Source organism: Pteropus vampyrus, unplaced genomic scaffold (assembly GCF_000151845.1).
Source record: "Pteropus vampyrus isolate Shadow unplaced genomic scaffold, Pvam_2.0 Scaffold2, whole genome shotgun sequence".
Lineage (NCBI taxonomy): Eukaryota > Metazoa > Chordata > Mammalia > Chiroptera > Pteropodidae > Pteropus > Pteropus vampyrus.
Window position 1 is genome coordinate 31,595,183 of NW_011888783.1, and position 23,893 is coordinate 31,619,075.

Below are 23,893 nucleotides of genomic sequence, written 5' to 3' on the forward strand. Positions count from 1 at the left end.
AAAGTGATGACTCTGTACTAAAACAATTCTTACCTTAATCATTCCAGATCTGCTTTAAAATTTAATTTATGTTATGATAGTTGAAAGTAAATCTTTTTAAAGTTTGAACTAGTGTTCACATGGCCTCTTGAAAACCTAAGTATCAGATTTACCCATTTTATAACATGGTATATAACACAAAGTAATAAGTACAACATTATAATGTAAACTTAGCATCTAAAAGATTTAAATTATTCAGATGAATACACTTATTGTGCTTTTTAAATGCAGTGTTTCTATATACATACAAACACATACAAATACGAACAGAACTACCTATAAAATTATTTAGGCCTTTGGAAGGCACAAATGTAACATTTGTGTTTCAACCATGTGCGAGGGACCAAAAATATCCATGATATGTAGTTATCTGTGGTTTTGCTGAAAGAGACTTTTCAAAAGCACACGAGAGTATACAAAACCAGTTATTTAGCTAACGAATGAACTTTCTGACTACTCGGCCCCCGCATATCAATAAGGTTTTGGTTACTCTATTTTAGGCTTATTTAAAGTAACTCAGAAAGGAGAAAAAAAAAACAGATTTAGTAATATGATGTTAACATCACTACACAACTAATGTAAAAACCCCTTTATATATGGCAAACTTTATTTGCATTAGCTATGATTTTGCTGTATATAGAGAAAGTAATTACACATCTAAAATAACAACTTCTGTTTACATTAAAGTAGGTTCTGGAGCATACCTGTAAACTCAGAAATTTTCTAAAATCTCAGGGAATATTTTTCTGAGTGCCAAGACTTTGCTTTATAAGGGCTATAGACTAGAATGACAATACTGCCACTATATATTCTAATTTTTATGACATTCACTTAAAATATGTTTAACTATCAAGCATGGCTTACAGTTAAATGCAAGTTAAATTTTTAGCTTAATTTTTCATTCAGTAGTATTATTTCCAAGTGAATATTTCCTCCATGGCCGATAATTGGGTATTCTAAGTATAAATAGCAATATAAATTGCTGGAACCCATAATAAATATTTTTTTAAAGAGGCAAAGAATTATACAGGCAATAGGCTACTTTTATGCTAGAATAGCAAAGCATATAGTTTTTCAGAGGAACGAGTAAGAGCTTTGTATGCAGGCAAGAAAATAATCTATCAAAGAGCTTGTTTGCTCTATATTTGCCAAGATAAAGCAAAGCAAAACAAAAAAAGCACCTCATGAAGAGAAATCTGTTAGGCTTGTGTGCTCTGCAATGTATTTTTCCAAATGATATCTTTTGCTCTTCCAGAGAAAAAAATAGTTCCTATTTTACATCATATGCGTGCACAGTAAAGTCTTGCTATGGCGTGGTTATTCAGAACCGCATGTTTATAGAACTGAAATAATCTGAGTTAACTGAAGTTCTGTGATATTGTGAAATATATAAGATTATAAAACACATGTAAACTTACCCTTCTAATCTTACATCCGGCAGACTTCTGTTAAGGGCAATCAAATCACTGGCCATGAGGTTAAACTGATTAATTTTAAACAGTTCTTTCATTTTCTCCTGGTCATCTTTAGGAATCAGCACAGCCTTTCCCATTTCTCCTGGCCCTTCTTGGTTTCTTGAAATAACAGCTGTAAGACACACACAGGTACACACATACATACAAACGCACAGATAATGAACTGAATAAATAACCTGATGTGTTGGATTTCATTCTCAAGTGCATTATTTATATACTGGTTTAATAATACGATCATCAAATCTTTATTGCTTACTTACAAATCACATACTACACTAAAGAAACAACCTACTTTAATTCATTAATTCAATGCTGAATGTTGTCTTTCAAGTCTAGACATACATTATGACCTACAAACCATTAAGACTTAATAATTATGTAATATCACAAGTTAAAATTTTTCTGACATACTTTTATATATTCTTATTAGATAGAGATGAAGCTGAACACTGGGCAGATCAAGTTGTGCAAAATAAAAGAGTATTTTTGAAAATATACCAAGATTTATTTATTTTCACATCCAATTAAATGTTTTGATATTTCACATAACTACTGTCATTATAACTATAAAAGCGAGCAAGGCTGATAATCCTTTATCCCCATCACAATTTGATTCCTTCGTCAAAGGATTTTCAAATAAGTAAAAAGAACTCTCATAGTGGTGACATAATTTCAAAGGTCAAGTTGGATTTGAAGACTATGTCCTTTATAACAGGAACTTCACAGCAACATCTTGGGCTTGACTACTTATTAAGAAAACTCAGGATTCAATATACAGGCTAATGTTCTTACAATTTCCTCCAAATAATCACTACACTAATGTCCCTTCTAGCTATAAAATATCTGTTTCAATGTGTGTGGGGGGAGGGGAGCGCACACATATGTTTGTATGCATGTTAACATATAATAATAAGACAAGGTTCCAGTCACTCCTAATACATCTAATATACTTATCCTTCATAATGATATCAAATTAAGTTAAAGCAAAAGGAATGTGGCCTGGTCTTGAATCTTTCAATGTTTTGCTGTATGACAGCTCCTAACATATCAATCTTACTGAATTTAATTTCCACATATTAAAGCACAAATATTTGAACCTATAACATTTAAAAATATTATCAAAACTTAAAAGAATAAAATTGATGTGAACTTGTAAATTATAACAAGTTATAATTTAAAATATAAATTACAAAATAATATAAGAACATAGTCAAAACTAGGATAAAACACGATAGGGAGATTTTCCTCTGACTTGACCTTCAAAATTATAAAACATCAAAACTGGTATTGCTAGTACTAATATGCAATTGATCTTCCAGTTAATTATTCTCTGTGAAAAATTATCCTGACTTTGGTATGACATGAGTCAAACTACAAAATAGGACAGGCATCTCTATGGATCTTCAGATATGGGTATCAGGAAGGTGATTAGCTTGGAAATCCTCTCATATATTAAAATGGTAAGAATAAGGAGAATTTAGTAAAAACAGGGAAAATTTAAAATAAAAATACATATTTATTCACATCAAACTATTTAAAAGTTGTCATATTAAAGTTTATGATGAGTCTCATTTACTTAAAGAATTAAAAATAGAAATGATGTCAAGGATTTTATGAGAAAGCATATTTTGCTCAATTTAAGAAAAAAAATTCTAATGGTAGTATGTCCCCTTAGGAGCTAGTAAGCTTATTGTCTATGAAATCAAGTGAAGTTGTTGGAGTTGGCTCCAGGTGAATTTCTGCTGCTGGTGAAATGTTAGACTTAGGTAAGCATTAAGATAACTTTCATTTCTAGGATTTCCTTTTCAGAAAGTGTTAAAAACAATTTCTAAGTCTTCTAATTCTGAGTAAAGAACATAATCGGGCTATGTGGTACTATCTGTTAACTATGGATATTTAATATATGTGTTTATACCTATAATTATACCTATGTGCCTATTCCTTTATTTCTCCTCTACATAGCTTAAAGAAAAAATAACACTCACACACTCACAAATACCATGTTCATCCGCAGCCAAAGTAAAAAAAAAAAAAAAAGTCATTAAATTATCTGTGCTACTTTTCTACTCTTTAGGCAAATGTAATAAAGCACCTACATACTATGATATCTAGATTATTGATTTAAATATAGACAGAAATATCCCAATTTCAAAGCTGGTCTGAATTATAAAAATAGATTAACGTAAAATGCTACAAGTTGTTTTCTTCCTAATTACATGATGAAATCATTAAAAATGATAATTAATTTGACTCAAAAATGACATTTGAGTCACGTGCCACATAATGACATTTAAGTCAACGACAAACTGCACATACGACAGTGGTCCCATAAGATTATAATGAAGCTGAAATCTTCTTATCGCCTAATGATGTCATAGCCATCCAAAGGTCACAGAGCAGCACATTACTCACATGTATATGATGATGTGGTATAAAACCGATTGTGCTGCCAGTTGTGTAAAAGTATAGTATGTACAATTAGGTACAGTATGTAATACTTGATAGTGATAATGAACAACTATGTTACTGGTTTATGTATTTTACTATATTTTCTATCATTATCTTAGAGTGTACCCTTTCTACTTATTAAAAAAAAGTATCCGTAAAACAATATGTCACATTATGGTGGCAGCAGCCTCATGCCTCTTGTGTTTAACAACTCTCTTGATGGCATTTGTTATGGCAGAGAGTCTAACTATTGCACTTCCCCATTTTCTCTTTTAACTGGGTACACAGCTGTACAACATTCCCCAGTCTTCCTTGCAGTTAGTGTGGTCTTGTAACTGAGGATAGAAATGGTATGTGCCAGTTCCAGCTTGGCCCATAAAAACTTCCACGTGTGACTCTCCATGCTCTTTCTCTTGCTGTAGCAACTTTGGAAGCTATCACGAGAAGGTAATAACAGGAGTCTGAACCACCACTTGAAGGAGAGCCACTGGCTGATGAGGTGCTATGGTCCCCCTTTATCCATAGTTTTGTTTTCCACGGTTTCAGTTACCTGCCTTCAACTGCGATCCAAAAATATTAAATAGAAAATTCCAGGAAACAATTAATAAGTTTTCAGGTGTGCACCATCGTGCATGCCTTACTTCATCGCATCACATAGGCATTGCACCATCTCACATCATCACAAGAAGAGTGAGTGCAATGAAATATTTAGTAAGAGGGACTACATTCACACAACTTTTATTACAGTATGTTGTTATAATTGCTCTATTTTATTATGAGTTATTGTTGTCAATAACTTATTTTGCCTAGTTTATAAGTTAAACTTTACCATAGGCATATATGCATAGGATAAAATAGTATATATGGGATTCTGTACTCTCATCATTTCAGGCATCCACTGGGGGTCTTGAATCATATCCATAGGAAATAAGGAGAGACTACTGTATACCCACTGAATTATTTACATGAGAAAGAACAACTATTTTTCTAAACCATTGGGATTTCAGGCCTGTTACACTTAATAGTTTTATTTTCGTTTGTGCACTTTGTTCTTTCCCCTTTAATCTATGCAGACTCACCAAGATATTCTGCCTCAGTTTTTACTCGTCCTGGTGCCTGGAACTGTTCAATCAGTTTTCAATAAATTGAAAAAAGTAGAAGGAAACCTTGAGATACTCTAGTTTTATCGAAAGACTGATGAGCGGAGTGATTCAAGTAGAGGTTTCCCCATCTCAGAGGGGTGTAAACTTATCCCTTGAAAAGAAGTAAAACCTCTACTTCATATTTATTTTTATAATAAACATTAGTCCTCACTAGCATTTAATATTTGGGCTGAGAATAATATATGTATGCATTGTAAGTAAATTTATATACATTAGTACAAACTAAAAATTTCTACTGATAGTGGCATACAATTAAAATGTGTGGAGACTATGGCCTTACAGGGTTCAATTAGATCACGAATCTGATCCTAAGAGGATAAAGAAACCACCATTTAAATAAAGCAAGCATGTGATTAATCTATTTTTAATCTCCAGTGGTAACTTCCAATAAAAATAATACTTTGTATAACTATTAGAAATGACTCTCAATAATAACCTACAATATGGCTACCTAAATATGAGCATCTATTAGCTTTACAATCACGGACCAGTTACTCAGCTTTTATTGTCCATAAAGTAAAATATTTAAATAATTTCACAATGTTGTTTAAATGCAATGTTATATGCGAATGGGGATATGTACTATAGTGGATGTCCATATCATATCTTCCTAGAATATTCTATACAAGACAATGAAACATAGCTTAAAAATTATGACTCAAGAATTATTTTTTAAAATATATTCTAAGGAAATATAGATATGCCTAAAGTTTTTACCTGCATAGATGATTAAAGTAATATTATGTGTTTACACATGCAGGCAAAAATAAAAGTACATTCTCCTCTTCTCTCTCTCTTTCTCTTTGTGTATACAAAAACTCAGGGGTCTCCAATCTCCAGACCATAAACCAGTACCAGTCCGTAGTCTGTTTGGAACCAGGCTGCACAGCAGGAGGTGAGCTGCAGGCAAGCCAGGGAAGCTTCATCTGTATTTGCAGCTGCTCCCGGCACTAGCATCACTGCCTCAACTCCACCTCAGATCATTAGGCATTAGATTCTAACAGGAACACCCATCCCTGGTGCCAAACAGTTAGGGACTGCTCTGCTAAATACTAAATAAACTGTGTTATAGCTATACAAAGAAAACTATGCAGTAATTAATAGAAAAATTATGCCATAAAAATATAGAATGTGTTCATGTTATACTTAAGTGAAAAAATGGATTATGAAACATTGCAAAATTAGCTTATTTCTCTAAAAAAATAAAGTTATATGATGTCTTTGCATGTTACCAATGAAGATTTGAATTAATTCGGTAAATTAGAGTTTTCACATTTAAGCATTATCTGTATTTTCCAAATCAATTCGACATCACCGAATAAAATGTTTTCAGCTACATATTAATCAAAAATCTAGTTTCAATGAATGAGATGAAACCTGGCTTTTACATTGACATTAACTAAGTGAAGTTAGTAGATGTTGGGGGTATAACAAAGAAGTGATTAGTGTCAGGTGGGGCTCCTGAAGGAAGAAAGTCTTCTTAATGTACATAAGATGACAAGCAGGTAGAAGAGTACCCATAAAAAATTATGGTTTGTTTTAGCAGGAAAGTATCTCATGGAAAATTTGCCACAATTTACAGATAACAAAAACATTTAGTAGCTGAGCACGGACAAGCAACAAACTTCTTTTTTAGGAATAAACAAAATCCTACATTAATATAAAATGTTTTCACTTTCCTTTCACAGCCATCCTTACAAAACATTTCACACATCTATTAAAGCCAATGCTATCCTTATATACAGTTAAGAGCTTATTTGGCACATGCTACTGTCATAAATGCTTCCTGGAAACAAGTGACCCATCTTCTAAAGTGTTCACTAAGGTAATGAAGTCATACTGAAATATGAAATTATTTCCTTCTGCATTAAGAATGAGCTTCCTCATTAAAAGTATTTAAATGGGCCTCAACTTGCAATGGCTCTAGTAATAGTCTTAGTATTAGTTTTGAATAGGAAATCTTCCAACCTCTGCCTCTGCCTACACTACCCACCCCCCATTAAAAGAAATTCTTTGGGAACAAAAGCACCAATTTTGGCTTCAAGATCCTTTGGGAAGCCCTTTGTAAGGGGACATCAAAAGTGGAACAGTGGCCATTTTAAAGAGGCCAGTTATATAACTCAAAATTTATTATAAATTGTTCCTAATATACACAATAATAAACTTTCAGAATTTGATATATCATCATCCCACATATGATTCATCAAGTTTGCAAAAATACACACAGAAAAAAGAGTACTGCATTCATTGAATGTATATCTAACTACGGAAGTAGATACATGTTTTTAAAATAATTTCTGAATATAACATTTTATTTATTTTAAAGCTGTGAAAATGTCTAAAATGCTCAAAATTTATTAAATAATATTAGTCACAGAAAATGTGAGGCAGCTATTAGTTGGTTGTTATGAGTCCACGTGGGGAGTAAAAAACAAAAAACAAAAAATAAAAAAAACTCCATCACAAAAGTCATTAATTAAAAATTATAAAATACTGGATTAAGTGAATCTTCTCAAGTACCCTAAAGTATTCTAAGTCATAAAATTAAATCTACTGCTGGATTGTGAGGCTTTGCTGATGGTAGAGGTGCTGAATGTCTTTTGTTTAGCCTACCAGGCTGCGCTCTGCACCACCTCCAGCTGTGTCCTAGGTTGTTAACTTCCATGTTCACATTAACCAGGCTCTTGCCCTTTGAGCTTTGTTTCAAAAGGTACTGACAGGTATGAGGGGACAGGAACTTAATGATATTGAGGAATTTATTTCCCTGGTTCCCTTTCTGTGAAATTGCTGAGGGTTGGTTCTCTCAGTCACAACTATAATGTCTTGGAGAATGTGCTACACCAGTTAATGAAGAAAGTGACAGTATGACTAGGTTAAATTACAATCTACCCTCTATGCTAGCACCTGCTAGAAGCAGCTTTTTTACAATCACTCAGGGGTAGACCTGGAAATCAGTGGGTGAAAGAAAATCTACCTATCAGGGAGAATCTCAGAGAGGAACTTTGACTGAATACTGTGTGAAGGGAGAAATAGCTTCAGGTAGGGATCTACACGAATCCATGAGCAGTAGATAGCAGGTTAGGCAGCTGGTAAGAGACTTAAAAGAACAAGAATAGAAAACTAATGAAAAGGAGGTCTGATGGAGGAGTATATGAGTGATCCTCTTGAAATGAACACAACAGATAGATATTAATGTCCCATGTAATCTTCCAGAGATGGCTTCCACTGCAGAAGATCGTCTCAATAAACAGATGGACAAAATTATCCTTCCTGTAGCCATCAGTCTTTTTTCAGTTGTTCAATGGAAGGAAGAAGTACTAATAGGCTAGGATAACTCAGATGAAGACTGCATAGTTTTGACAACATGAACTTCTCATCACAGTTGATATGATTACAGCCTCCCAACTTGCCAATAGCAGAAGACAACACAAAGCCAATCATGTGGCGCCATTTTGGAACAACTAATATAAAGTTGATTCTATTGGACCCCTTTCACCATTCTGTGAAAAAAATGTCTTCTTAACAGATATCTGGAATCTGTCTTCTCTGGCCACAATTCTGTCAGCACCGCTATTTGTAGACTTACAAAATCCTTATTTTCCTTGGATTTTGATATAATCCCACTTCAGATCAGGGAAAATAATTTATGGCAAAAGAAATATGACCATGGACTCACCCAAGAAATCCACTAGTCTCATGTCCTCAACATCTATAAGGAGCTGACTTGATAAAATGTAATAATCTGCCAAAAACTGCTGGTGCATCATTTGGGAGACAAAACCTGTGGATTTGGGATGCCTTCTCACAGGATATTATTATACACCTTAAACAAATATTCAATGTATAATATCGTATCGCTTGTAGATAGAATGCACAGGTCTAACAATCAAAGAAGTGAGAGTGAAATATTTCAGCAAATAACTCATTGAAGCAACATTTGCTTTCCATCCCTATAACCTCGGGCTCTATGGGTAGAAGGGTACCAGTTTCCATGTGAGAAATGCTTCCACTAGAGAACACAATCACGGCTCTGTTAAATTGGAAATTGAGTCTTCCCTCTGGCTATTATGAGCTCCTCAAGCTGTTGAACTTACTGGCAGAGAAAAGAACCACAATAATGGTTGAGGTGATTGATGTTATTTACCAACAGGAAATTAGATTGCTGCCATGCAATGGGGCAAAGATAACTATTTCTGGAATCTAGGTTTTTTTGTTTTTTTTTTTCTGGAGTGCCTCACTTCTGTAATAGGTTGGATAATTGAACAATGAGGCAAAGCAATAAAGGCAGACCAATCAAAGGCTTATATCACAGGATCTTATCACCAGGTAAAGATTACTATACAGACTAGTTACAGACAGAGCTTAGGATACACAATGAATGGATGGAGCTAAAAGAATATAAAATTATTATCTAAGACTTCATGAGCAGCCACATAAGTCCTGAGACTGTAGCAGCTATATTTTATGTTAATTATGAATTCCTTTCCCTACTTTTATCTATATTACCTTATATCTATATCACCTTATACTGAGGTGTGCTAACATTTTAGACTTTGTTTGGAAACATAACTAAAAAGAAATCAATTCATAAGAATATAGTAGTTTATGGGATTTGTGTATCTTTTGTATTAGAGACACATATTTTTCATCTGGAAAAGAGTAGAAAGCTGAGAAGAGGAGTGAAATGCAGGAAAGTTTCAATTTGTTCCTCGAGATCTAAATGCAACTCTTATCTTTCTGAAACTATTCTCCAGAAGGCTAACCTGGGTGAACTACATCCAGATTTTATTATTTGGCTTCAGATTGAATTTGGCCAATGGGAGGAAGCAGTAAGAATTTAGGCAATAGACCAAAATAAATTCAAAATATTTCCTCCTTTCATCCTTCCTGTGTAGTAGTCACAAAGTGGCTCTGTCCCCAAAGCAAAGGCCACAGTTACTGTCAGATTGTCCTCTCCATAGAGGTATTTTTTATAAGTTCATATAATTGTGTCCCCCTTTTCCACTTATGGGAAGGGAATAATGATGACTTAACCCCTGATTACCAGCCTTAGTATATAACCATCTCTTGTTGCTTTTGCTAAACTTCATTGACTCCTTTGTAAATAGTCCTTGTATTATGCACTCCTTGCTACTTGTTTGAAGCATGGATTCTGTTTTCTGATGATAAAAGAGTTTAAAAAGGTCTGTGGGAGCTGTAGTAGATTCCCCACTTACATGACAAAGTTTATAGTTTAACCACTTTAATTAGCACTTAACCCATTATTTTCTCTGGATTGAATTCTATTTTAAATCTCTAATATACTTTCTGAAAAGTCTTCATTTTTCTTTTTAGTCATGTTCTTCAATTAAAAATAAATGAGCATGCATCTGAAATAAACTGATGTAAATTTGTTGGTGATTAATATAGATATTACGGCAAATCAAAAATAGAAAATTTTAAGGTAAAATTTTTTTTTTAATTTCTGGTATTTTCTTATTCTACCGCAATGAGTATCTCATGCACCTCTAGGTGCATACAGCACATTTTGGAAATTATTAGATAAAGTGATAACATGTATTTCTTCTTGTCTCAAGACATTTTGCTGTCAAGAAAGTTTATTTGTTGTCGTTGTTGGTTGTTTGTTATATAGGTATTATTTCATTTTGGTACTTACCTCTTGGTGCTGGGCATTGAGTTGACCTTCTTACTGATTCTTTGTAATGTCACAATATCAAGAAAATAAGAAAATTACTGGGTAGGATTTCTTAGAGCAAAAATATAGATTAAGTTCAAATCGTAGGTATGCCTTGCTGCATTTCCTGATAATTACATTGCCACATTTCATGGAATAAGGTATGTTAAGGTATTATATATATATGTGTTATCTGATATGGGGTGATGAATGGGGTTGGGGGAAAACCAAAAACTGGAAACTTGTTATGAATGGTGAGGAAAAAGAGTAGAATCATGAAAATACAATTTTCCTGTTTTGTCTTAAATATTAATCAGAATGTATTTCTTGAAGTAGGGTTAACATATTGCCAATATCTATGATACTGAAAACATGAAACTAAGGTCAGTAAGGTTTATATTTCAAATGATCAGCTGTAACCTACAGAGGAAACTCACATATTTCAACAGTGAGTTCAGAAAAATGAAATTATATCAATTCTTCAATTTAGTGGCACATAATGGACTCAGATTTTCTATTACCTAGATGGTTATTTGATTTTTAAATCAGATATTTTTCAGAAGCTCCAGCAATAATTTCAGGCTATCAAAATAAACCGATGTAAATTTGCTGCGAGAGCACTACAATGTGAAATGGAACATTTTGATAATTATTTTTTATGGAGAAAATCTCTGGTGGAAGAAAAAAAAGTACAATGTTTTACCCAAACTAAAAGCTAACCTCAGAGATCACATATCTAATCACTACCTGCCTCCTACCGCTCCTCCTTATGTTTATGTTTGGGGCATTCCAACATTTTAATGGCCATCTGTATAAACCAGCTGCTGATCTTTGTATTTACTCATAGTTATTTAAATCTTATTGCTTAGCATTACTTTATACTGAGTTTTGAGTTTTCCACTGCCTCTGGGCATTTTCTGTATGTTAATAATAATAAAAACAACCAGGATACTAATAATATGTTATAATAAAGGATGACTTTAACAGTCACAGAATTAAATTGAAAGCGTTGACTAAAAAATTCAAATAAGCCATTAAAATTTCCAAAATCCATCATATACTTTGCCCTCAATAAAGTACCCAAATATTCTAGGAACTCAACCATTCAAAACATAACAAGGCATAAGTCAATATTCATTTAATAAGCATTTACTTTCTGTGACAAAAAATATGATAATTCTAAAATTTAAATGCTGTCACAAAAATTAACACAATGCTCAACTGTCAGTATGGTGTATATTTAAATGAACAGATTCTTTCTTAAAACTCATCAAATCTATATAAAATATTTTCAAAAATACTCTGGCTTTTATTATCTAAATTTTGTTTTTCATAAAAAAGGGAATTCTGGTTACGTTATAAGGTCAAAGCCATACTGCAGGTGCTCTCTCACCTAGACAAGATTAAATTAGTAAACCAATATAAAATAACAGTGTCTAAGCCTGAGGATAAGCAATAACCTCCTCCTCTTTCTTTCTTTATAGTTCCCTCTTAAAATCCTTAATGTTCTACCTGACTATATATAAGAATATTGTACATATGTATCCATATACACATAGATATGTTTAAATTTATGCAGATATTATATATATATGTATATATATGTATATATATGTATATATACACACGTACACAGAGATAATTTTGGGGTGGTAATTTTTAAAATGTCCTGATTGATACTACTTTTTCTTTTAGAATATTTGATAATTTCATCTTCACCTTTTCAAAACTACATATGGAAGTGTTAAATTTTCATTACATATGCATTGTTAGTTTAAATCCTATACTGTTAAAAACAAAACCTATGTAGCTAAAATTTATTTCTGGAGATTCTGCACTCAGACTTGATTTTCAAGGTAACTATAAACCTTTTGAGGACTTTTTCTCATGAATTTATTTTAACATGAAGGAAAAAGCAGCTTACTCTGGCATAGTTGCCTTTCAATGTTTAGTAACAGATCTAATTTTGTATAGGAATAAGTAGTAGCTATCACTTTAGAAAGCAGCTTTAAAATCTCTTTATATTAGGGGTTAATGTCATCCACTAGTAATTCCATTGCAATTTATGGTTAATAGCTCTTTCTTCATACTACTGAGAAGGAGCAACTAATTTAATACGTATCAATACATTGTTTTCTGTTATTTTATATTTATTCTTCTGCATTACCCAACCAAACTGAATTATTGCCTTTCCTATTTTATAGTAAACAGAAGTAAAAAATACTTGGTAATTCGAAATTAGGTTTGTTTAGTTTATTCAAGTGCAGTTATGAGTGTTCTTTTAGAAATGGCCTTTAAAGTTGCTTATTGATCAAAATTTAGTTCATCTTCCATTCCACCACAGCAAAAACATTTCACTATCCCTTAGATATTGTTTCTTTCCAGCTCTATTTCCTCACTCTGGCCTCTTTTTTCTTATGTAATGTGCCATTTTATGCACTTTCAAATGGGAGACCAATTGAATGAAAAGACTTAATCTGTAAAGATACATGCAATATATGTTTTAGGCCATTTTGACTTACTTTCATCAAAGCCCAGATACTGCATATCATATAAAATTATAGACTCAGAATATGTCGATTGGATATTTAGGTGTTTTGCCCAAATGCATAAAAGTGTTTTAAATAGAAAATTGTTTAGAGCCAGAATATTTCTCTTTACTTTGGCTTTCAGAGTTACAAAACAGAGTTTAGCTTGCAAGTTAGTGTTGCAAATTTATCTCCATAATCTTGACATTAATTTACGATAATTTAAAAAGTTAAAGTATGTGTCTCAGGAAAAACAGGTTGAAGGGAGAATGGCGAAGGTACTGCAGTAAAGTTCCTTTATATAATTGCTCATTACATCCAACTAAACAGAATCATAGGTTAGTAGCAACTTGCTACTACCTGCCTATCCACCGACTTACTATGTTCACTCAGTAAGGGATCCCTAGCTTCAGATTTGAAGATGGTACATTATCTCCCTTATAAAAAAGAATCTGGAATCATTATGTGAAAGCTTCTGCTCTTGTGAAAAGATGTTCCCATGACTTTAAAGCAAGCTGTAAGTGGAGGTCCATGGCAGAGTTTAAAGTTTAGTTTTCACTGTAATTAATTAGGTAACCTTCATTTTTATTGTTCATCTTTCAGCTACACAGACAAGAAAATAGAAAGTGGGGAAGCTGAAACTAAACTTTTTCAAATTTAACTGTGCAAGGTTCAGTGAGATATATTTCTCCATAGAGTACAACTCAGGCATTCACTGATTAATAATAACCTTTTTTTGGTTCTATTTCTTTTCTTTTCTCTCATCTAATGTGAATTATAATCACTTTCTCTTTGTCCCATCAGATCCCAATGATTTATTGAGATATTTTGTAAATTTTTTTTCTACCTGCAAATTATCTAATTTGTACAGATTTCCTTTTTCAAGTTTGGGGTAGCATTTCATGAAACAGTTTCAAGTTCTAATTTTATATATATTACATGCTTAGTTATAATTATTAACATATAACTGAATATTTAACTCTTATAAGTGTTGGATATGATTAAACAGTCTCTTCACATTCAATTCAATTCAGTTCAATAGGTATTTATTGACTTCTATATACCAGACTCTATTTGGAATATTTTACGTCAGTGAAAAGTACAGCAAAAATCTCTACACTAGTATTTCTTACATCTTGTAATATACACTCTACAGTTGTGCTTCACTTATCAACAGTTTTCATTTTATTCTATGATAGCCTTCCTTATAAGTACCACTAGAAATTTTTCAATGGAAATTGTGTTAATGCTTAATAAAAACAATAACAAAAGAGGTAACACTTAAGCTGTGATCATGTGCTAGGCACTGTTCTAAGAATGGTACATATATTAATTCAGTTAATTTGCATAATAATTCTATGAAATGGGTCCTATTTATCATCATCCCAATTTTATGAAAGGAGAAATACAGAAAGTTTAAATAACTTCCAAGCTTGCCCAGTTAAGAAGAGAAGCCCTGATCAAACCCAGGGGGCTTAACCTCAGAGTTTTTTGAGTTATTTACAAATATACATATACTGTACCTATCAAAAATCTCTCCAGAAAGGTTGTCGTTACTTTTAATGTGGTTACTTTAATTCTCGCTCAATAGCAATCCAAAACTCAGTTAAGGATCTCTGATCTAGCTAAAATTATATGAATATTTAAAATCAGTTTAAAAGTATCAGATAATTCTTGGAGCACAGTATCTCTTTCTTAATCAATTTAACTTAATCTCACGGTCACTGGTTTAAAATGTCCCTCTTTTATACTGAACTGATCACTCTTCATGTTGGTTCAGATAACTTACATCTGTTAAAAATAATTTTTCCCTACAAGTGAGAGGTATATTGTATTAAAAGAATAGTGTATATATTTTATTACTCCCTAATGCCAGTTTTCTGGGTTGTGAAAAAATCTAGGCAGTTTACATATTCAAATATTTCATCCTTAAAAAAATAATTCTAATTGTATAATTATTTCTGAAGGAAACAAAGTCCCTTTAGACAGTAGTTTTATTTGCATATTGTATTAGACACAGACCTATAAAAATATAAAAGAGCAAACTTTACATTTGAGTAAATAAATCAATTTAATATATAATGACCAATGTATCTGCTTCTTACTCTGAATTCATTGTTCAAAAGCTGTGAGTATATTTCTCCTGGCTAGAAACCTGTGAATGGTGGATATCTTTTTTTTTTTCCCTTAATCACATCCATATGATCATTAGATATATAGCTTCCCTATCTTCCATATAAATGAGATTGCCCTCCTCTGCATGATAAAATATCTCTTTACATAATGAAGTATATTCTAGTTGTGTCTATCTTCAGATAAAAGAGAGGGAAAAAAGAAAACTCAGATATGTTACTTAAATTCAAGGTTAAATTTTGGCTCTCATAGTTAAAATATATATTTTCAAAACTAACTTTATTGAAGTAGTATTTAAATACAATAAAATACACTCATTTTATGTGTGCAGTTTAACAAATATATATACCCATTTAATCATCACTTCAACAAAAACACAGAGACTATCCATTATTTCCAAAGTCCTTATTTGCTCCTTCTAGTCAAGCCCACACAAATTCTCTGACTTGCTCATGTCTTCTGTCACTGTAATTTAGATTTGTTTTTATAGCATTTGTATAAACAGAAAGATATAGTATATAGCCTTTTGCCTCTGACTTTTTTCCTTTAGCATATTGTTAAAATTCATCTAACCTGTTGAATGTATCAGTAGTCATTTCTCATGAGTAAACACCTAGGAATGAAATTGCTGGATTGTATGGTAAGTACATTTTTACCTTTATAAGAAATTGCAAATGTTTCTCTAAATCACATTACTATCAATGTGTAAGAGTTTCACTTGATCCATATCATTTACAAGACTAGATATTGTTAACTATTCCTACTAGGGCCTAAAAAGGGTATGTAGTAATATTTTACTGTAACATTATTTAGGGGTAAAATATATTTTATTTAAAAGTTTGCTATTGATTTATAAATTGTAAATATTTAGACAGATAATATGAGCATCTATATTTGTCATTTTGATTTCAAAATGTTTGGAGGTAAGCCTATATTGAGGCATTGTAAGAGCATCGCCAGGAAGATAATTACCTTCAGTCCCCTCCAGAGGTAGAGAGAGGACTATAGAAATACACTTTATGTCCGCATGACAAAAATTGCTTTCTCTAGGCTGACATAATAGAAGCTGGCCTATGCATCTCTATGTGTTGGATAATCATTGTCCCATTCCCAATTTTTTTGATCTCAGAAGTTTCTATAGATGTCCTCTCTATCTTTCATAGTCTTTACTTATAGTAGATCTTTTGCTTGGAAAACAATATCAATATACTGATTTTCATTTATTTATTGTCTGACACCCTTTTTTCATGTAAATCCAAGTTTCAAACATGTTTTATTGCTTTTTAAAATAACTTATTTCAAAATTTCTTATAGTACAGTCTGCAAGCAATAGATTTTTTTAGTTTTTGTTTGCCATGAGCACATTGAATGCATTCTTCATTTCTGTTACTGTTTTTAATTTCTAATATTTTTAAAAAATTTGTTATAGTTTCCCTATCTCTGCTGAGATTATCTATCTGGTGTTGCATGTTGACTACCTTTTCCATTAGAGTTTATAACATTATCATAATTATTTTAAATTCCATATCTGATATTTCCAATATCTGAACCATACCTAAATCTGGTTCTGATGATGACTTTGTTGATTCAGATTGTGTTTTTATCTTGCTTTTTGACATGCCTTGTAATTTTTTTACGAAAGGCAAACTCATATAGGACAATAGAGAGTGAAGTAAATAGGTTTTACTGTGAGAATTTATGATAATCTGACCAAGGGTTGAGTTGTTTGATGTTTAGACTATCCCATTAAAGTTTATCAAAGTCTGATATATTAATATAATTTCCATATAATAAAATTATCCTTATTAATATTAGTTTTAATAAATGTTAATAGTATATAATTACCACAAATACCAAAATATAGACTACTCCCAGACTTCAAATAAGTTTCACTATGCTCATTTGCAGACAATCTGCTCCTCACACTTCCATCCCTGATAACCACTGTAACTGATCTGTGTTCCTATAATTTTTACTTTCCTCAAATTTCATATAAATAGAATCGTACACTATTCTAGTTTTTTATTGTTGTTTTTTGTGTGTCTGGCTCCTTTCACTTAGCATAATGTTTCTGAGATTCAGCCATGTTCCTCTGTGCATCAATTTGTTCCTTTTTTATTATTAAGTAGTATTTCTCAGTAAAAATGTACCAAAATTTGTACAATCCATTCACCAGTTTATATACATTTGATTGCTTCCAACTGTTGGATGTTACAAATATAGCAGCTATGAATATTTGTTCATTTGTAATATATAAACATATTCTCTTGGTTAAATATTAAGAAATTGGATTTGGGGAGCATATGGTAAGTACATGGTTAAATTTATAAAAATCTAGCAAACTCTTTTCCAAAGTGTCTGTATCTTTTTCTGTCTCCATCAGCAGTTAACAAGATTTCTAGTTGCTCTGCCTTCGAGCCAGAACTTGGTATTTTTAGTGTTTTAGAATGGCTTTAGCCATTCTAGTAGATGTCTGTTTTGATTTTGAATTGACTTTGCATTTCTCTAACTCTATGATCTTGAGAATCTGTTTATGTATATATTTGCCATTACATTATCTTCTTTAGTGAAGTGTCTGGTCAAAATTTTTGCCTGTTTGTTTTACTTGAGTAGCTTGTCATCTTATTATGGAGTTGTAAGAATTCTTTAGATATTCTGAATAAAGTTACTATAAGTTTTGTGTTTTGTAAATGTTTTCTGCCATTGTGTGGCATTTTTTTCCTTAAGAGTAGCTTTCAAAAGACAAAATTTTAAATTTCTTTTAAGTCCAGTTTATCAATGCCTTTTTTTAAAATTATGTGCTCATTTGTGTCCTATCTGAGAAATCTTTACCAACCCTAAGTCACTGGATTTTGTCCTATATTTCCTTCTATAATTTTATAGTTATTACATATAGCTTTAAAATTCAGTTCAAATCTATTTTGAATAAATGTTTATATTAAGGCTCACATTTTTTTTTTATGTCTGCATATGGATAGCCAATTGGTTTAGCACCTCTTGTTGGAAAGACTGCTCTATCTATGTTAAATTACCTGCCAAAGTTGCTTAAAGTCAATTGACCAATAACTGTCTAAAATAATAATAGTAATATGGTATTGGGTGATTATAGCATATAGATAAGTAAAACGAATGAAGTGTCATAAGGCATAAGATGGAGAAATTGGTAATATTCTGTTAAACTTACCTGCAGTCTATGTGAAGCAGCCTAGCATCATTTGAAGGTTTACTCTGATTAAGTTAAAATGCATATAGTAAATTCTAGGGCAACCACAAATTTAAAAAAAAAAATGAGTATAATTTACATAGTAAGAAAGAAAATAAAATAGAATATAAAATCTCAATTATATAAAAAAGGGCAGAAAAGTAGATAAAGATGCAATAACAATTGCAATGAATAGAAAACAACTATAAACAACAGATATTAATCTAACTAGACCAATAACTATTTTAAATGTAAATGCTCTAAATACATCAAGTAAAGTCAAATTGTCACAGTGGTTAAAAACAAAACAATCCAAATCTCTTGTTTACAAGAAATCTGCTTTAATTATAAAGCAGATTTAACTCAGATAGGTTAAAACTAAAGGGATAGAGAGGTACAGATCATGCTAACACAAGTCAAGAGAAAGTTGGATTAGCTATATTAATTTCTTTCAGAACAAAGAAAATTATCAGGGATAAAAAGAGGTGTTACATAATGATATAGTGGTCAAATCTCCAAAAAGAGATAATAATCCTCTACATGTTTCTACCTAACAAAAAAAAAAAAAATCAAAATAAATGAGTCAAAATCTGATAAAACTGCATAAAGAAATAGACAAATCCACTACATAACTGGAGATTTCAACACCCCTCTTTCAATAATTGAGAAATCTAGCAGGTTGAAAATCAGTAAGGATATAGATGACTTGAATGACCCTATGAATCAATTTGATCTAATTGATATTTATACAATAATCCATCTAACAACATCAGAATACATTCTTCTCTAGTTCTCATGACAAATTCACCAGGACAGACCACATCGTAAGACATAAAATGTTCTACAAAATACAAATCATTTAAAATATGTTTTCAGACCACAATGGAATTAAACTAGAAATCAAGATGTATAGAACCTATATTTGAGAAACTATAAAACTCTGATGAAACAAATCAAAGACATAAAAAATGTGAGATATTCCATTTTCATGGATTACAAGACAATATTGAGAAGATGTCAATTATTCCCAACTTAATCTTAAATTCAAAAACAATCTCTACCAAAATCTCAGCAAGTTACTATGTATACACTGACAAATTATTTCAAAAGGTTAATTGGAAAGGTCTATGATAAACACATTCTGAAGAAAAAGAACAAATTGGAAGACTGACACTATCTGTTTCAAGAGTTACTATAAAACCGCAGCATCAAGACATTGTGGTATTGGACAAAAGAATAGACACATAGGTCAGTGGAAAGAACAGAAATTCAGAAATATACCTACACAAACATAGTCAAGAGATTTGTGAAACAGGATCAAAGGCAATTTGGTGGAGAAAAATAGTCATTTTAACAAATGGAACTAGATAAATTGGATATTTGTATGCAAAAATTAAGTAAATACACCTAGATACAGACCTGATACAATTCACTTAAATGAAAAATGCAAAACTTAAAAATTCTAGAAAAAAAATAGGAAAAATCTGCATGATCTTCAGTTTGATGATGAATTTGTAAATACACCACCAAAACTATGATCCATGAAAGAAAAAACAATAAGTTGTACTTTATTAAAATCTGAAACTTCTGTCCTACAAAACCAGGTTAAGAGAATGAAAAGTCACCAACGGAAAGAACATGTTTTCAAAATATATATCTGATACAAGATATCTGTCCAAAATATACAGAGAATTATCAAAACTCAACAATAAGGAAAAAAAAGCAATTAAAAAATGGGTAAAATATCTGAACAGATATATCGCCAATGAAGATGTAAAGATGACAAATAAGCTTAGGAAATGATGATAAACTTTATTTGTCATTAGGTTATGCAAATTAAACAATAACAAATTATCATTACGTACCTATTAAAATGGCTAAAGCAAAAAAAAAAAAGAACCCAAAATATGACACTTTGGCATATTGATTATTCTGAATTACAGTTATTTGAGGAATATCCGGTGCAGGAAAGATATTCTGAACATTTTTTGTTCTTCTGAAAGCAGGAAATACATCCCTCATGTTAAAAGTACTCTCCCTGCACCAGGAGGAAGAGAGAGATCACTATAGGGTCAAGAAGACTGTTTAAACGAAACCTGTTACTTCCTTACTAATGTACTATCCTAAGCCAAAACTTTTGTGTCTTGTCAATTCTTCACAAAGTTATTGTATCTTTGTCTGAAGGGTATAAAAGCTGCCTGCTTAGGTCACTTCTTTGAGTCTCATATTTTTAATGAGGCTCCCATATGTACAGAATTCAACTTGTTTTTCTCTTGCTAATCTGTCTTCTGTTGATTTAATTGTTAGACCAGCCAAAGACCAAGAAGGGAAGAAGCAAAAGTTTTCTACTCCTACAATTTCTATAAATTAATAGAAAATTTATTGTCAGATGCGAAAAAAAAGTAAAGGTGCTAAGAGGTTTTCATAATAAAGTATATATCTATAATTAAATATACATGTTATATAGAGATTTTTATATTTAATATTTAATTAGGTAATATTATAATGTAAAATAATGGGACTGATAATGTATGTTGCTGTGAAATCTTCTCTAAAGGCCATTTTAGTAGGAAGAGCTCCTGAATGTTTTAAATATCATCATTAAACTAAGGATATAATGTCCTACTAATATATGTAACTGATACTGATCTTTTTTGCTGATCCTCTGATAACAATCAATCATAGTTCTCATTTGAATATTTAATGTATGCTTTTATTTATAAAAATTAGTTTTTATTTTACATGTTATAACTCATAGGTAAAATAAAAAACAACAATTGTAGTCTTAAAACAAACCAAATACAAGAAAAATACCCAATCTAGTTAGTATTTCATTTAACCAGAATATATACATTTTTAATGATATAGATAGAAAACATTACCAAAGTAGGAAAACACAGTGAGGGCCTTCAGGTAAATCCCAGGATTACAACAGCACTAAGTTTCATCTTGTACTTCATCCAACCTGTCCCTGGATAGTTCTGTTAATGGCCCCCAATTTTTCTTTGTGGTCAGTTTTGAACCAGTTCCTCCAGAAGGCCTCTCATTCAATTAATTGCCAAACACCATACATTCTACACTTGCAATCATTCCCATTTATTTATTTATTTCCAATTGTATAGCTAGTTCACTTTGTTTGATAATCTACTCAACAAGTAATTAGAAAGTTCCCTATTGGATATGCGCATACTAGATGAAGAAACTATGAAATTCATTAGCTGTAACTCCTGAAAGAGGTGGCTTCACTGTCCCACCTCCTGGACACATTATTTTTCATGCTTCCAATTGTCTGGCTCATCTGTTCCTTTAAAAAGAAATATCAGGCCTACCACATTAATCATTCATTGAAGGGGAGAATGGGCTTCAGGGACTAGCAGAGGCTCTAACATTCTCTGCCTTGCGTTGTCTTTTCTGGCTTCCTTGCCTCATCAAATAGCCAAGAATATACTACCGTTAATTTCATAAATACACTCTTGACCTGTGCCTATTTAACTTAAATTAATTAAATTAAAATAGAAATTTAGGCCCTCAATTGTAGTAGTCACATTTCTAGTACTCAAGATTCACACGGGGCTAGTGGCTACTTTATGGGACAGTGAGAATTTTGAAATGTTCCCATCAGTGCAGAGTTCTATGGGACAGAACTATTTAGATTCTATAAATTGATCCAAACAAACTTTTGTTATCTTGTCAAAGTTCCTTATAAATATTTAAAAAGTAAGATTTTGTTAAACTCCTTATATTTTTTCTAAGCAAGGTTCTAATGCCAAAGAAACTTCCACAACCTAATAGTTATTCTATTAGGCATATTTAATGAAGATTATGAGTACTGCATGATTTGAGGAAGAGTCAATATGGAATAATTAAGTTTCAAATTTCAGAATATTTCTGATGAAATATTTCAATAATTTGATTATTTTAATGACTAGTGTATATTATTTTCTCTGTTAGGATTATCAAGATAAATACATAAAGAGGCCTCTTCTTAATTCTGATTTATTTAGAACATTTTCTTTTATGTAGGATCTTTTGCTGAACAGAAAATTAACTTCTATTCCATCCTATTGGCATAGTACATCATTCACCTATAATAGCATTTCTCATATTAGTACCATCCCAGAGGTTTTGTGTTATTGCTTGTTTTTATTTATTTGTCCATCTTGCTTACAATTTATGAACTACTGGAGAACAGAGACTTTCTGAGTCTCTGTTCCCCAATAAAACCCAGTATAATGCTTTGAACAGAGTAAGCACTCAATAAAACTTCACTGAAACAATAATCTAGCATTAATTTGAAAGAAAAATATGTGTAAATGGAAAATCCCCTGTGAAAACAAGACTTCTTACAACTGCAAAAAACTCAGCATGTGGTCTGCTGTGTATTTGGTCTTTTAAAAAAGTTTTATTTATTAATTTACTTATTTTCTTATTTACTTACTTATTTTGATGATATAGGATACGTCCTTTCAAAGTACCCTGTATCATTTTAGGTAGGTTATTTGATTCTCTGATTTAGTTAACAGGGACATTTGGTTCTCTATGGCTTACAATTTAATCTTTTTCATTAATAAAAGTGATTTAGCCTACAACTGCTAACACTTTTTAATATTTTTCAATTTTTTAGACCCATGCAGGGAAGAGGATTGCTATTTATTGATATTGCTGATAATCACTGCCACCAAGGACTTAATAACTATGCTACTAATTTTGGATTTATCCTGGAGGCAACAAGAAGTTATTAATAATATTTGAACTCCATGGTATAAATATAGCATTTTATGACTAATCAGTTGTAGCAAAGGGAAGAGTCGTTAATGATGAAAATGAGAAGCAAGAATATCAGTTGAAAATACATTGTAAGAGATAATAAGCCTCTCTTTGTATATAAGTATCTGAGTCTCAGTATATACAATATACAAGAGATGAGAAGACTTTGACAACCATTTCAATATTGAGGTATATTTTTTATTATTTTTAACTAAGAGTGAGGTTAAGCCATTTCAATGCCATTACCCACAGCCAGTTGGAAAGATGGCACACCTCTTATGAACTTTTCTGGTTCATACCTAGAGTATTTGTCTCTTTTTTCCACTCTACTAATTATGCTAGTTGGGTATGTTTCAGAAACAGAAGCCAGAAGGGAAGTATGTACTTAATACTGGGAATTGGGTAGGGGAAAGGGAGATGAAAAATACTATCCAGAGCTTGTGATTTTATTTTCTTTGAATATG

The 23,893-nt window shown here is 31.7% G+C and overlaps 1 protein-coding gene across 4 annotated transcripts in view; it reads right to left on the bottom strand.

The window, feature by feature from the left end:
* GALNT13 (polypeptide N-acetylgalactosaminyltransferase 13) overlaps positions 1-23,893 on the bottom strand; it is a 448,686-nt gene that overhangs the window by 261,905 nt on the left and 162,888 nt on the right. For all 4 annotated transcript variants that reach the window (XM_011359276.1, XM_011359287.1, XM_023528655.1 and 1 more), the window contains one exon: positions 1,458-1,626. In XM_011359276.1, the coding sequence (XP_011357578.1) occupies positions 1,458-1,626 (169 nt within the window). The remainder of the gene's footprint in view (positions 1-1,457; positions 1,627-23,893) is intronic.